This window comes from Varroa jacobsoni, unplaced genomic scaffold (genome assembly GCF_002532875.2).
Source record: "Varroa jacobsoni isolate VJ856 unplaced genomic scaffold, vjacob_1.0 scaffold_92, whole genome shotgun sequence".
In the NCBI taxonomy this organism is placed as follows: Eukaryota; Metazoa; Arthropoda; class Arachnida; order Mesostigmata; family Varroidae; genus Varroa; species Varroa jacobsoni.
The window spans coordinates 70,508-85,283 of NW_019212994.1; the positions used below are offsets into that span (position 1 = coordinate 70,508).

Genomic DNA, 14,776 nt, shown 5'->3' on the forward strand with positions numbered 1-14,776 from the left:
ATACTATAGGAAAATCCTCTAAGATAACGTTCTTTCAGACCTAGTGCCGACTCGGTGTTGTTGGCGTATTTGGTATATTTGCCTGGAAATGTTGGTAAGAACCCACGATAAGGCATAAATTATGCCACTTTATATAGAAACGTTTAATTTTTTTTCTTATATCCAATACAGGGTTGCTCATTCGTTAATCTGAATAGCCATTGAAAGCAGAAATATTTCGCTTCTATTTTTCTCAAGGTTTCTTAATACTAAAAAAATAGCATTCAGTATAATGAACTTGGTTATTGACGTCCTTTTTTGGTTCATTTCAGTCACGTGCCTAGTTGGCCTTTTTTAGCACTATGGACTGATAAGCCGTTCTCAACTGACATTAACACCTATTGCGTTAAAGCAGGGTCGTCAAATGGAATGTTTATAAAACTTGTCGGACGATCCAAAGGACCGAACAAATGAATTAAGGTCAACACCTTCTTTCGGAACAAGCGTCATACTTAGTAAGTGTTCAGGAAGGCAAGAAGTGCAAAAAGGCTCGTTTCGTGTGCGTTCACTACGATGCACCGGCATACTTTAAAATCCCGTGAAACGCACTGATTATATGTGCCATTTGTCCAAAAGAAGAACGCATAGGAGTTGACCGGTTACAGACGAGGCTATTCTGCCGTAGGATTTACCCAGTAGACTATCCAAGATGGATATTCTGTATTTACATTGATGTCTTGAGTCAGCCAATTTCCCTAGAACAGTGTGGTCAAGTAGAGAGCTTCTGTCCTAGAACGATCCGGTTGACACTACGATACTTAAAATGGTGCCGCGCACGCTAACAGGACGGACGGGTTCGAATATCACCGACTTTTAATATCGTCCGAACTTGTTAGCGTACTATCGTCAGACATCTAAAAGTATGCTGTCAGCCACGCTTGCGTTAGAGACTTATTCAGCGTTTCCGAAAACGCGTCAGAAACGAGAATCCAGAGAAGACTTATTTCGCAAGGCTACTTCACTTCGACAGCGAAGGCGGTGCTCTGAGACACAATAACTTCGAAGAGAAGCAGGCTAAGAGGTTCCAAGTGTCAGCCGATATACGTGGAGAACCAAATTTTTATTTCGAAGAGGGGACAGAAGGCGGGGAAGGGGGCAAGGCAAGGGACACGTCTACAATCAGATTTGGCTTTGTCGAACGCTGGAACGTCCTACGGCCGTACGGCAACGCGAATGATTGCAGATACTGCAAAAAATGAACGATCACTAACGAATCTTCACTAGAAATGGCGAAGAACAAGACCTTTACATACTTGAAAATGCAATATCAAGCACTTGGTAACTTCTCCAGGATGAGCGACCGAACGAACAGAACATTGACCTTGCGACAGCTTCAGACGGATAATTAAGGACAACTAGCATCATCATCATCATCATCATCGAAGACAAAAACTGGCAGGAAGTGTGGGAAAGGCATTTCAGTGTCCTGGTGGAATGACAGCCACCGCAGCTCGTATGAATTTTGGCAAAAGTGGTGCCTAACTTTCGGCTCTGCCCTTGACACAGTTTAGGATATAATGATATACCTGGATTTAATTGGGCATGCTATGGCTATAGGGTTAATTACCTAGAATATACTCCGTGTGTGCGCATGGCGTTCCGAACGCCACGTTAAGGTTATTCATCCAAAAGTAGCCTAGCCTACTCCACCCTTATGCACTTCTATCCTAATCTTACTTTAAGATTGTAATTATATAATAGCATATAGCGGTTATTGTCTGTTTGTTCGTAGGCTTTTTTTCTAAAAATATATAGTTGCCCTGAATCAAATACGCTTTACTTCAGAACAATGCTAGTGTTCAAATGCCTAAATGCCGTGCTAGGTTTTTTGGTTAGGATATTGATGATAAAAACAAATTATACGGAAGTGTTATACTAAATTCCCATTTATATAATATTCTTCTCTCACGTTTCGATCATAGACACAACGAAAAGTTGTACGCACGAAAAGCTCTGAAGCATGGAACAAACTCTTAGAGAGACGTGAGTTTGATTTTTAAAGGCTAGAAAAAGAAACGTTCTTCCTTTCCTTCTTGCTCGTTTCCTCACATACTCAAAAACAAAGATTGAATGCTGGAGACAAGTAGTAGATATTTGACAAGATTTAGCTAGGTTTTATTTAGATATACATCAAACCCTCATGCATCAGCACGGGAAAAGCGAGAAGGACAAATAAGATTTTTTTCTTGTTAGTCGACTCAGGATTCGCAGACCAAATCGTCCCGTAACACAATAGGCATGTAAAGGTCGTTTATCCAATCACAGCTGTTGCCTCAACTACAAATCCTTCCGGTTGCGTGCCAACCTGCCTATACAGTGTGCGGCCGATGTGGCAATGCCAGGCAGACACGCCACTTAGGCCAAATGTACATAGGAAAGCTATATACGGTTGCATCTTTCATGCATATATGCATTTGTTGTATATATGATGGAGATAAGTATATGTGGATTATGGATGGAATGGACTGCACGTAAAACTATGCGCACGTTCATATTGCCAGTGAGTGAACGGAACCGTTATTACGCTTATCTACGTTGGCCTAACGAAGAGAAAAAAAAAAACTGTTAAGTATATTTCGAGTATGTTAGTCGCGAATAGATATTAATAGAATACATGGAACTTAGACGTTGTGATTGCTCGTTTGTATGCAAAACGCTATTCAGATGAAGAGCAATAAAAAGCATCCATACAAAAAAGTATAGTACTTTACCATTAGCAGACGCTTGTGAAGCATCGTGGTGGAAAACAACTGGTCAGCAACAAAATGGTAAGTACATACTAGACGTGCATTGAGCTTCATTATGTAGGCAAACTTATACTGCTAATCAAGTAAATTACCTGGATGGAAAGTCCGTCTTTCAAGTTATAAAACCAATAAGGGTTTTCCATTCCCTTAAAGGGAAAACCATAAAATAACATGCAGTTAAAGGCATGCGTATTCCTTATAGATTTGGGTAGCTTCAAGTCCACCAAATGCTGAATCATGTTAGAGTGGATTTCATAGACCTGTGTGTTTTATCTATGCGTACTGTACAGATATAATCACTAATTTCAATGGGAGTATTGTTTGTTCTTTTAGATGGCCTATGCCCCGAGCCAGGATATTTTTGTGTGAATCCATCAATTTCAACACATATATGTCTGGGTTCACATAGCAGGTAGTCATGTTATATTACGGGGACATGTTTCCCAGATAACCGTTGCTGTGGTCGCTATGCTATGTGTGCGTGTTTAGTTCAACTATTATATTATCTATTAAAACGCTGTAGCATATTTTTATAACTAAATTTCGGGGGCAATGCCTTATTGGACACAAAGATAGGGGAACAACCACACTAGGACAGTATTCGAAAAAATCTATTAATTATTTCCCACAAATTACCCACGGTGTCTTGAAGCTAGGTGGTAAACTATACTTATAACACATATATAACAACAGTAGATAGTGCACTGTTTACTTAAACCGAAAACAGCTCAGTCATCACGACGCACCACCAGATTTGATTCGCTATATAAATCAAAGCACATAGACGAATAATTAAAGAAAGAACTTGTCGCGTTGCTTTGTGAAAGTGTTTGGGACTGATATCAGCCTTGCACGCCGTTCCAGACGCAACTAGTCCGAGGGGTGATGGAAACTCAGTTTAATACCTGGCCTCATTATAAGGTACTTGATTTGATTCTTGAATGAATCTTTGTTTGTCAAATCGCTTTCGGAAGGACAAGTTCGTTGGCCGAAAATCGTGTATCGTTTTGGCGTTTGCGGAAACGCCCGGCATCGTTCACATTCGTTACAGCAAATTGGCAAACGCACTATAGCTTTGTCTCTTCACGATCAAGCCTCCGATGTAACCTTGAAGATTTTTAATTAGTCATAAATGAGCTCCTGGATGATACATACCCTGGTAGCATTAACAGATGGCTATTCCCCACCGGTCGTCCGATCGCTGATGGAACCTGTCGCTATCGAGCATTATATACGCTTATGAAGATGACGAAAGGATTTCAACTACTTCCAGAAAAGTAGATGAGTAGTCTGGCAGATGAGCTTAGGATTAGCAGAACTAGTCATATTTGTAATAGGTCTTCGTGGACTTAATGATTGAATTTTAGTAGACAGAAATGGTTCGCTTGATGAAAGCCCCCTTGTGACCGCCTACTTGTTCGCGAAGCTGACATCAGTGGATAGTGGAATTATTTGATATGCAGTACTCGCTTGTTCAGAAGATACGCTCTGATCTCATCCAACTCAAGCGAGCGTGCGACGAAGAGACCTACGCTTGTCCTAGGACTAGCAGGAGCATCCCGTGCAGCAGGTCAGTTCTGATTATACAAGCCTTCGGAATATATTTTTCTAAACGTGATTTCAAAGAAAGCTTTAGATACATGTTAAGAACCAAAAATTATTATCGTATCGTGGTACCTATTTTGTTGTGGTAAGAAACATTGGGCTTTAGCTTGAAAAGACCGCTTTGAACCAACCAAATTACTTTAGTTCTCATCCATATAGCTATACGCGTCACGACCACACCGAGATGCCTTGACAGTTTCTTGATTTTAGCGAAAATAACTATTTTTTCTATTATTAAAACCGAAAAGAGGGGCAACCTTTTATGAAAGACAAATATCGCACCAAACGTGCGATTGTCTACTTGTATGTGTGCACTGGCGACTTACATTCAGATAATTATTCATCCAAATCATCTAAAGATATTTTTGAAGTAAAAGAAAAGATGATGAAATATCAACAAAAGGACGGCATCGAAGGAGAGAGAGAGACTGTTTTTTTTGGAGACAATTTTCATCAAAGACGTTAGAAGATTTTCGTACCCTAGAAGAATAGTTTCGTACCCTAAATAGAGTGGGATTGAACTGCTCTACCGAATACGACAACCATGCATATGTTATTTGTCTGCTACAATTATGGCCTTCGAAACTGTGAAAACAGACATTTTCCGAAAGAAATGCTATCAATACTTTATACGACACAACGGTATATAATGCGATAGTCAAAACGGCAATGAAAGGCGAACGGAAGTACGGGGAACGGAATGATTACGCAAGAAAATCTAAGAAAAATATGAGAAAATTATCGTCAGGAAAATATGCATAAAAGTATCAGACAAAAACTGCATTGCAGTGGAAGTACCATAGCAACGTACGCATCTCAAGTCCTCTGATTTGTACGCCACTGCTTCAAACCAAATCTGAGTACTGGGAAAATAAGAAAAATACTTTATTTAATTACACATACGGTGAAAATGCTTTGCCAAAGCAGGAACAAATACTGGGCTTGATTCTCTGGACGAGTCAACGCCTGTAAATAGATTAGGAACTTCAGCTCTATTCGTCAAACCACTCTGTCACCTAGCACACCGTTAGTCTAGCCAAGTTAGAGAGGGCTGCGACTGCTAAGCACATATGGCAGTGGCTTTTCTGACCACCAGCTATTGTGGATACGACACGAGATAATTCAACAATGTTCGTAGACAGGGGGCATCTAGGTCAAATGGCGTAGCATGCCTGATGGTACATTCGCTTATAGCATTACATTCGTCTGGTAATTATAAATGGACGATTTCAGCCGTACTTATGGTTGCTATATTGTGATATTGCGTGTTTATTCTAAACATATTAAATGGTCTTCGGTGTTTGCGACGAGCACGAGCGTGAACGAAAACATCGATTAGGGGATCCGGCCTCTTATCGATATAAAGTATAGAATCGCAATGAAGGATAGCTAGGACGATGCGGATACATTTGCGAGATGTATATACATGCTGGAAAAAATCTATCTCTGATCGTCAACATACGAAGAACCGATTTAAATACTAGGAACCTGATAGAGATGAAGGCACATACGCTCGGTTGATGAGTTCTCATACGAAGAAGGATCACTGACAATTGCATAAATGATTTGCGGAACTGTGAACTTAAAATTGCTCTATTTGTGATTGCATTTTCCGTTAGATCTGTGAATGCCATCCTTCACACGTTTGTTCCGCCGCTTTTACGCCAGCCTATTCAGCGTCTCCGCTAAAAGCCAAAATACGATTCGGGCCTAGTTTCATCTGCTAGAAAGCCGAAATCAAAAACCACTGACAAAACCAAGCTGGCAGTTACGCAATTCAACTCTGCTTTATGTCCTCAAAGCGTGCATTGAATACGTGCACTTGTGCAAAATCATACACAAAAATACGTGTTAAGAGGAATATCATTAGTTGAGTGGATGTTCCGATTACGGAATTGGTTTTTTTAAAGGTGAAACGGTACGTACATTTGGCGCATTGCTGCCATAACGAAATACGGGTAGCTTGTTCTTTGCGAATTATCTACACTGCAGGCATCGGCGGCTATGTTCTTAGGAGCAAAGCAATTATGAATAATATCTAATAGACTAAGAAGCATAGTTGTAACTAGACAATTGTTTGCTTGTTATGGACTCGAGGAGGAATTTTCACTGGCCTTAATCTGTCTCCTGAAAGCATCGCTGGCATTACAAGTTTTTGCTCAAGCAACAGTTTCCTATCATTGTTTAAATCTTAATTTTTTCTACTTAATCACACTTAGACCTCTACTGTCTGTGTGTTCCGGGCATTGCTATTCATGGCGGAACAAAGTATTCCCATGCTCACGAAGTTCGAACTCAGTTTCGCAATTTCTGCCACGAATCGCTCTACAGACAGAACGGCTGATCATAAACTCGTGGAACCAGACGACGCGCTCGGCCAATAGCCGTATTCACAGCCTGCCTTTCTTGCGAAGTACCGCAAAGGTCGAGCCAAAACAGTGCGGCGGACCGTACTGCTTTGTGCAGCTACACAGAACTAGTTAGCTGATATTGGAAACATGCGAGTACGTTGTTTCACCCGGTGCAGGCTCTCCAAACGAGAGTTACCTCTCTTCTGGTTTCTTCTTGTAGCTGAGGGTAGTAGCAACAGCCGAGCCACGGAACGTCCTCCAGTCAACGGAGAAACCGACCGATTGGCCAGCCTACCGACAGCACTGTTTTCGATTTACTTTTACGGTGGAGAATGAAACTCAATAAAGTAGCTCGTTTACGGGCGACGGGGAGTTTAGGGCGCAGAAAGAGGCACGCCGAAAACGGGAGGGAACTAAAGAGTCTGCGAACGGAGGCTGGGACGAAACGTGGCTGCTCCATAACCCACATTAGGCTAGAAGGCCTCTGGTCTTCGTTGCCATGTTTTGCTTCTGTTCGGTCTAGTCGTTCTGAGTAGGCGATATTAGGGGAGCCGGGGAGTAGTTCCGCGGAACGACGAGTTAGTCGTGTATCCGGCTAGCTCGGTCAGGCTGCAAGTAAGCAGTTGCAACAGCGGTTGCTTCCTGCTCGCCGCCTTTGCTGACCCGTCCGAATAGTCCGAATAGAGTTACAGTAAGCTGGAGGAGGTCGGGCGCAGGGGTAGCAGGGTTAGTCAGGGGTACTATAGAAAGGAAGGAAGCTACGGGGTTCATACATGTGCAACGCCGAAAACATGAGGCAGGTTGGTTTGCGTAGTGCAAGGCAGGCACCCGAAACGGCCGGTCAGGTCAACCCGATTAAAGTCGCCAGGCCTACGGCTTAGGTCTTCCTTCCTTACTCTGAGTTCCACCTCTCTCTCTCTCTCTCTCTCTTCTCTCTCTCTCTCTCTCTCTCTCTCTTCACCCCCTGGCCCCCGCCCGACATTTTCTTTCGTCCTCTCATTCTTGTGTCTTCTTGGTTTTCCCTCCTAAGAAACGAGAGCGCTAGTAGGCGCTTACCACACACGTCTCGTCGTCAGCGTGGAGCTAGCACCTGATATCAGTTCAGATAGTAGCAGGAGCAGCTATTCGAGACTTGCCACCTCTCCTGTTGTTGCTTGCTCTCTCCGTTGCCCGTTGTTCCAGGATAAACCTAATCACGACTGGGTAATAAACAGGAAAAAGGCTACTCTGACAGCAATAGAGGCTGCGTACCTGGCAGTGTAAGGATAGGGCTAGTACGGACAAGGGTGAGATAGACTAGCTCTACTAGCCAGCGCAGTGCATTACAGCGGCGACAGCGACCCAAGAAGCAGAAGGACCAGTCGTAAGACGGCAAGCGATGATTAACGATATTTATTTATTTCTTAGGCCATAATGAACATATCAACGGAAAACTTGTAGGGGTACGCAGACCCAGTCGTTTCTGTCGTCGCGAAGACTAAGATAGGTTGATTGCAGAGAGACTTCATCTATCATCATCATTGTCCAACCTCGTCAACAACGTCATGAGTAAAACACCAAACAAGCTACCCTAATTGCTTTTCGCTCACTTAACCTATGCCCTTATTAATATTGCTTGTCAAATGCTCTTCAAAACAATGAAATAGAGTTTCAATGAGACACATTCTGATTATTCAAACCTCTTCGATAATAAACCTAAATCCCTTGATGACTCTCTGTAGCAGCTCTATCTAGTTACGAGCACGAAGGACACGCTCGATCCAAGTTATGTGCTCAGTAGTGAGACGTTGGTAAAGCGATGGATAACTGGCCCCCGTGGCGTATTCGTTGTAGACGAAAGTGAGCATTGCTGCGAATTGAAAGCGCTGATCGTCGCTCTCTTGAACCATGGCGATCGAGCCTACGAGATCATTACACTTGTCATTGTCGTCACAGACGAACGTTGATAAATTGACGCGCGTACCTGTAAGTGACTCAAGCTCCTGGTGACACTGTTCTTCAGAAATAAATTTTACATTCACCTGACAGAGGTTGTTGATGTTGGAATTCGCGAAGGCACTCAACGTTGGCCGCATATCGACAAGCTGTTCATTTGTTTTATTCGATAAAATAATCGGGGACAATATGCATACAGGTTTGATTTCTTTTGGGAATGTTGGATAGTTTACTTCGTTCTGCAGTTCGAGAATGGCGAAGTTGCTATTGCCGAGCGTAGTGTCATTTAGTACAAACCGTCGCTTTACGTCGACGTAGAGATCTTGTCCATTATTAGTCCGAAAACGTATTTTAAGCTTTTCCCAGGCGGGTCCGATGTCGATAGAAGTAGTGAGCACGTGTTTCCAAGAGATCAATGTTCCTTCAATCGATCTAACCGGGGGCAAATTTGACGCCATTGCGAAAACATTACCATGACGAGACGGTAACACTTGGACATTCCAGGGCCATCTCCCTTGGTCTAGGTTTATGGAGGCGTGGGTAGGTAGTTCACAGGCAGTGATTAGTGTGTTCGCTGATTGCAAGTAGCCATCTAACCATGTTTGTTGGCTGGCGAGACCCGGAACGAAATCACAGATGCAGATCACTGCAACGACTATTGAATAAAGACGTGCCGATGGCAGTAGCATTGGCGGCAACTCGTTCCATATTGAATGACTGGCGACGGCGGCTTTCGATTCTAGCCGAGAATAGCGTACTGGCTGGCGCATCTTTAGCACCGTCTACAACGACGTTTTTTTTACAATTTCGATTCCTGTGGCCGCTCTTGATGCTTGCCCACTACCGTCTATTTTGCCAACTTGTCTCTTCGTTTGTTGTCTGCCTGCCAGCTTGTTTGATCCTCGACGCACAAAGCTGAATGCGCAAGAGTTGAATGGTTCGTACAACAGCAGTAGCAAGCGAGTAACTCTTCCAATAAAAACTCTTTGACTCGATGGTGCGTCTCTCTCTTCACCAGCTAGCTAGCCAGGCAGGCAGGCAGCCTTTGCTTTCCGGCTCGTCTTGCCTATTCACGCAAAGCTTGATCGAGAAGTGTTGCAACGGTAGGATTCTTCTTTCGTGACACGCTCGTCTTAACGGCAATTCCGGGGCAAAGCATGCGGCTCTGTCTAGATGGGCGACCAAACCACCTAACAACAGATAACTCACGAATGAAGAATACCACGACGACGCTGACGATAGCGGCGACATTTAACCAGCCAACGGTGACGATGGCGCTTAATCTGAACTAGTTGTTCAGACAAAGTGTGTGACAGAGGAAGGGAAATTAATCTTTACAGCAAAGGCGTCCACAAGCGCTTGCTTTCGCCCTTCTCGTCCTAAAAGAGTAGAACGCATGTGATTAGACTGGCCTCCTATTAAACTTCTACAACAGGTAGACCATAGCAGTGGCGTGGATTGTACTGCACGCTCGTATGGAAATTATTCAGTCAGAAAGACAATTTTTAATCCTAAAGTCTATGCTCTCGTACTACTTTGCCATTTGCTACCACTTCATACACAACTGGTAGCTTCGTGAAGAATGGCTGCGACGATCTATAAGATTAAGTGGTGAGGAATAATGGTTATCAGCATAGGGATCGTTTGACAATAAACTATACGCAATATGTCGCCGTGCGGATATATACAGATATGTATATGGCATTACGTTTATATATTTCATAGTACTATTATTATTACTCCGGAACGTGGTTTTCAGGCAAATTTTATGAGTGGGCTGTTGCTAAAGATCCCCAAAACACTGTTGATTGCACTGCAAAAAGTGTTTTTGTTTATATGTTAATGGCGTATTTTGCACATAGAAAAAGAAACAAATATCGAAATAGGCCGCATTAATCGTTACTCTTACCCTTCCTACATATATCATGCGTAATAATCTTGCCTTGATCTGATGGTGACGTTCGCGTTCTCAGCATTTGGTTGTAGCCATTGTTATTATTATCATTAAACAGGTTAAAAGTATTGACCACACCGTTGTAAAAATATTGACTTGTTATAAAGTAGGCCTCATAAGGCTTGCAATCACGCTCATGCGAAAGTATGTTCTCTCTTCGTCAACGTTCGAACAACGTAAATGCACCTCCCTCGTGCCGTACAGATTTTATCTCCTCTAATCAGCATATTCTTGTTGCTATCGTATTGTTACTCAATTAGCGTTTCAGGCTAAAAGCTTTATTATATAGAATTTGACGCATTGTTTTTACTGAATTCTAAATTATGGGTCGCGTCATGCCATTAACAGCACGAACGAGGCAAACAAATGTATCACCTATTCATAATAGAAGAATATGGCGGACGAACGTCGCTGGAGATTTAATCAGACAACAGAGAGATTACATTAGTTCCTATCAGACATCATAGATTCAATCTAGGTTCAAGTTTCAACGGATCATTTATTAGAAAGATCGCTGTCTAGCTTTTAGCGAAACAGGCATACAAGTAATAGTCGTATCGCAATTTAACACGGTTATTTTTTCGTGTATATATTTCGAAAACGCATTCTGCTAGATCTGTTTTTCTTCTCCGGGGTAAATTAGCCGAATATTTTTATCGCGAGTACACGCCAACCCTGTAGCACGTGTCCATTATATACGTGCTTAGGTCTTCGTGTGCTCGACCACGTGACGTTTGCGTCATCTCCTTTCCCTTAACCATCAAGTTTCGAACTTGATGTCCGGTGAAGCTACTGCAATTACCACGGCTACAATGTGAAGCTATACATTGCGCCTAGCTCCAATTAAAGATGCAATTATTGTGTCTCCGAAGATACTACTATTAATGCTATTGCTATTACCAATACCGTTCTGACCTCACTCCCGTCGCCTTGTTTAAAGTACTTCCGAAACAACTTCAGAGGTGCGGTCAGGAAAACGGGCTCGCCTTGCCATCGATTCTGTTGCCGTCGTGTCGATACGTTACCCTTTTGTCTTCTGCATTGGCTAGTCGTCCTCGCCGTAGTATTCGCTGTACACCTTTATCGTCGTTTGGATACGCAAATACCGTCAGCGTGGCACCTTCTAAACTTAGCTCCCGCCACCTCCCCGCTCTTCCCAACACCAGTCCTCTACCACACAGCATGGCCGTCGTCCAGCGACTAACCCCCTATCTATCAATCCGACGAAAAGTGAACTGGCGACGGGTTTCTGCTCCAGTCATCTTCTGCAACCGCCATTAACGCTGCGGCCGCAGTCGCCGTCGTCCTTTGTCGACATCCCCTGTCTCGTGCAGTGCAGCGTCGTTCGCGCTGGACTTCTATTCTCCTTCAGCCAAACTAAGCCTAATATAGATAAATTATGCAGCGTTTTGGCGCCGCTGCTGCCAACGAAGAACGACGCGACAGTGGCGACGCACAACGGTGTTGGCAGTGGTGATTCGTAGCCGACGGGCAGGTTGGGTTTGCAGGTCAGCTTCGCCGGGTCGGTACTTTGACTAGGAACGAGGCAGAAACGGCCGGGTACTAACTCTACAGCATGAGCAGTGAGAAAAGACCTGGATGGGACGAGCCGAAAAGATTGCCGGGTTTGAGTAAAGAGGAAAGGGCTGTACGGTTAAACAACTTGGACGATGACGAACACGACGGCAGCAGCTGTAGAATGGACGGATAGGGGCTGTTATACCACAGGAAGGGATGCGGAGGATGGGGGTGGGGTGCGGCAGGAATGAGTGAGCTTACTTTAAAACAAGCCGGTCGGTCAATGGGTTGGTGGGTTGACTGGTTGGCTGCTCAGCAGGGCGATAGAATTCCAAACACGCCACGACGAGCAGGTGGAGTTTAAGCCAGTTGTTATTCAGGAAAAGTTTAACCCCTATCAGCGCAGCGGTGTAGCCTGCAGCCCACAACCACTATAGCCGTAGCCTACAGCATACATCGTACAGAGTTGAGCGAACTGTCTGTGCCAGCAAAGAGATCTAGGCAAGCAAGCCATCAGGCCTTAGGCAGCAGCAGCAGTAGCAGCAGGCGGCTTCCTGGGCCTAGGTTCCTCTGACACAGGTCTGTGTGCAAGTGTGGTAGCAGGTAGTGAGGCAGAGCGGCGTCTCTGTCGTCGTTCGCCGGCTACACGAACACCGTTCAGATACTCCACGCCGGGCGGAAGCAGGAAAAGGGGGGTAAAGGGGACGTTAGACAGAAATACAGAAGAGCCAGAGAAAGGGAGGAGGGGGGCGGAGCGAGGAAACAGCTAGGATACAGCGAAATAGACGCGTTTTGTATAAGAGTGAACATTGAGAAAGCGAGCAAATGACTGAGAAAGACACCCAAATGTCTACAGAAGGTCGGGGTGACAGTTAGACCAGAGATTGTACCGAGTTTGGGCAGTATGTGCCCGACCGTTATAAAGCGGCTGCTGGTGCTGGCAGAAACTGGGAGGGAACCTGTCAGAAGACGTAGCAGGCCGTTCACTTTCAACGACGACGCAGCGTAATAAAAGGGGAAATTATCATAACCCACTGCTGCCGCTACCAACCGCCTGCTTAACGGCTGTCTACGAGAGTTTGCGCTACGTTGCTAAGTAGTCACCGCCGCTATCCTTTGCAGCGTACTAACGATTCTCGCGCATTCTGACTTGTCTACATGGCTTGCACGACTTAGAAAACAAGATACGCGGAAAAATGAATGGGCAAGATCCAAATGCTGCCGTAATGGCCGCGATGGCAGCAGCGAAAAGTACGTGCCGAGTATCAACAATGTTAACGATAACAGCCATGCTAGTGGCTAATACGGAATAGAGCTAAGAATCATCTATAAGCCTGTACAAAGTGACCATGTTGCTCTGTATATAAAAATTAAGGCCACTCAGTCTACCAATGTTACCTGCTTGTACAGAGACAATGCAAAAATGTAAAGGAAAACTAGCGCAATGGTAAAAATACGTAGCAGTCATCGGGAGAAGCGCAGAAACGTGTTGAACGAATATTTTCATTCTTTCGCTCATTACGTCCGGTAGCTAAGTCGGCGTTACTTTAGACGACTGGCTCCCAACACGAAACGAAGTGTGCCTACACCCGGATTCAAATTTAGACCGCCACGTATCCCTAAATTTAGCGGACAAACATGGTACATACTGCGTTATCACTGGAACATAACGAATATATCCAAGATGTATTGAATCCACCAGCCGTGCTGTACATTGAAGGAGTCACTGTCTCATCAATGGCGTTTATTTAGACACAGATAAAAGTCTCTCACTATGGGAATGCCGCTGGGTTATTATAGTTCATCAGGAAGATTGTCTCAACTATCCAGCGTGCACGCAAGATACAGGTTAAGGTTTCGGTAATAGACTAAAATAATCGTAGAGAGTTTCGCAATACGAAATTTCCCTAAATGCTACCCCTACGTTGACGCAAACTGTACAGATGTATATTGTCATGGTGACACAAGGAAATAGTGAAACAGCAACGCAGTATACGAATATCCCAGCAATAGGACTAGCACAAACATAACTACAGTAACAGTGAAGCTGATTTGCCGTTCGCCTGCCACAATCTAACTGTAGTCTCCTCGTTTTGTCACCACGTCGAATGAAGACAATTCAGCGGGATAAAATAACGTCGTTCAAAGTACATCTTTCGGATAGCTTGCCGGGCTGGATAAGGCCAACGAGACCCTACCTTAAAGTTGCAGAGCTATCATTGCAAACGTACGGCATGGACCGTAGCCCATTTATGAGAAACCCACAAAAAAATAGGTTTCTTCTTATACTTTTATAATAACACGTACATACACGTAACGTGCAAGTGCAACAAGCATTATAGTGACGCTGGGCGCGAGTACGCAAAACGGTATGCTGTGGCACGTTGGATTGCGTGCCAGTTGACAATTAGCGATACGGACCAGACCAGTTGACCTACGTAACTGGAGTTAGTTAGTTAGTTAGTTTCAGCGAGATTCAGAACAAAATTACGGTTTATTAGAGTTGCTGATGTAGTCTACTTGGTGTGGAAGTTATGCTTAGTAAAAAAAGATAAATTAAGTACATTTCTTTTCACAGTTCATATATATATATATATATACATGATAAAACCGGTAATAAATATATC

At 43.8% G+C, this 14,776-nt stretch overlaps 1 protein-coding gene across 3 annotated transcripts in view; it reads right to left on the reverse strand.

The window, feature by feature from the left end:
- The window catches only part of LOC111264239 (uncharacterized), a 129,152-nt gene that overhangs the window by 62,755 nt on the left and 51,621 nt on the right, over positions 1–14,776 (reverse strand). For 2 of the 3 annotated variants that reach the window (XM_022839945.2, XM_086970005.1), the window contains one exon: positions 12,186–12,226. The exons of the other annotated variant lie outside the window; for it this stretch is intronic. In XM_022839945.2, coding sequence (XP_022695680.1) covers positions 12,201–12,226 — 26 coding nt within the window. In that variant the 3' untranslated portion in view covers positions 12,186–12,200. Of the gene's footprint in view, positions 1–12,185; positions 12,227–14,776 lie in introns of those variants that run through there. 3 annotated transcript variants of the gene reach the window in all.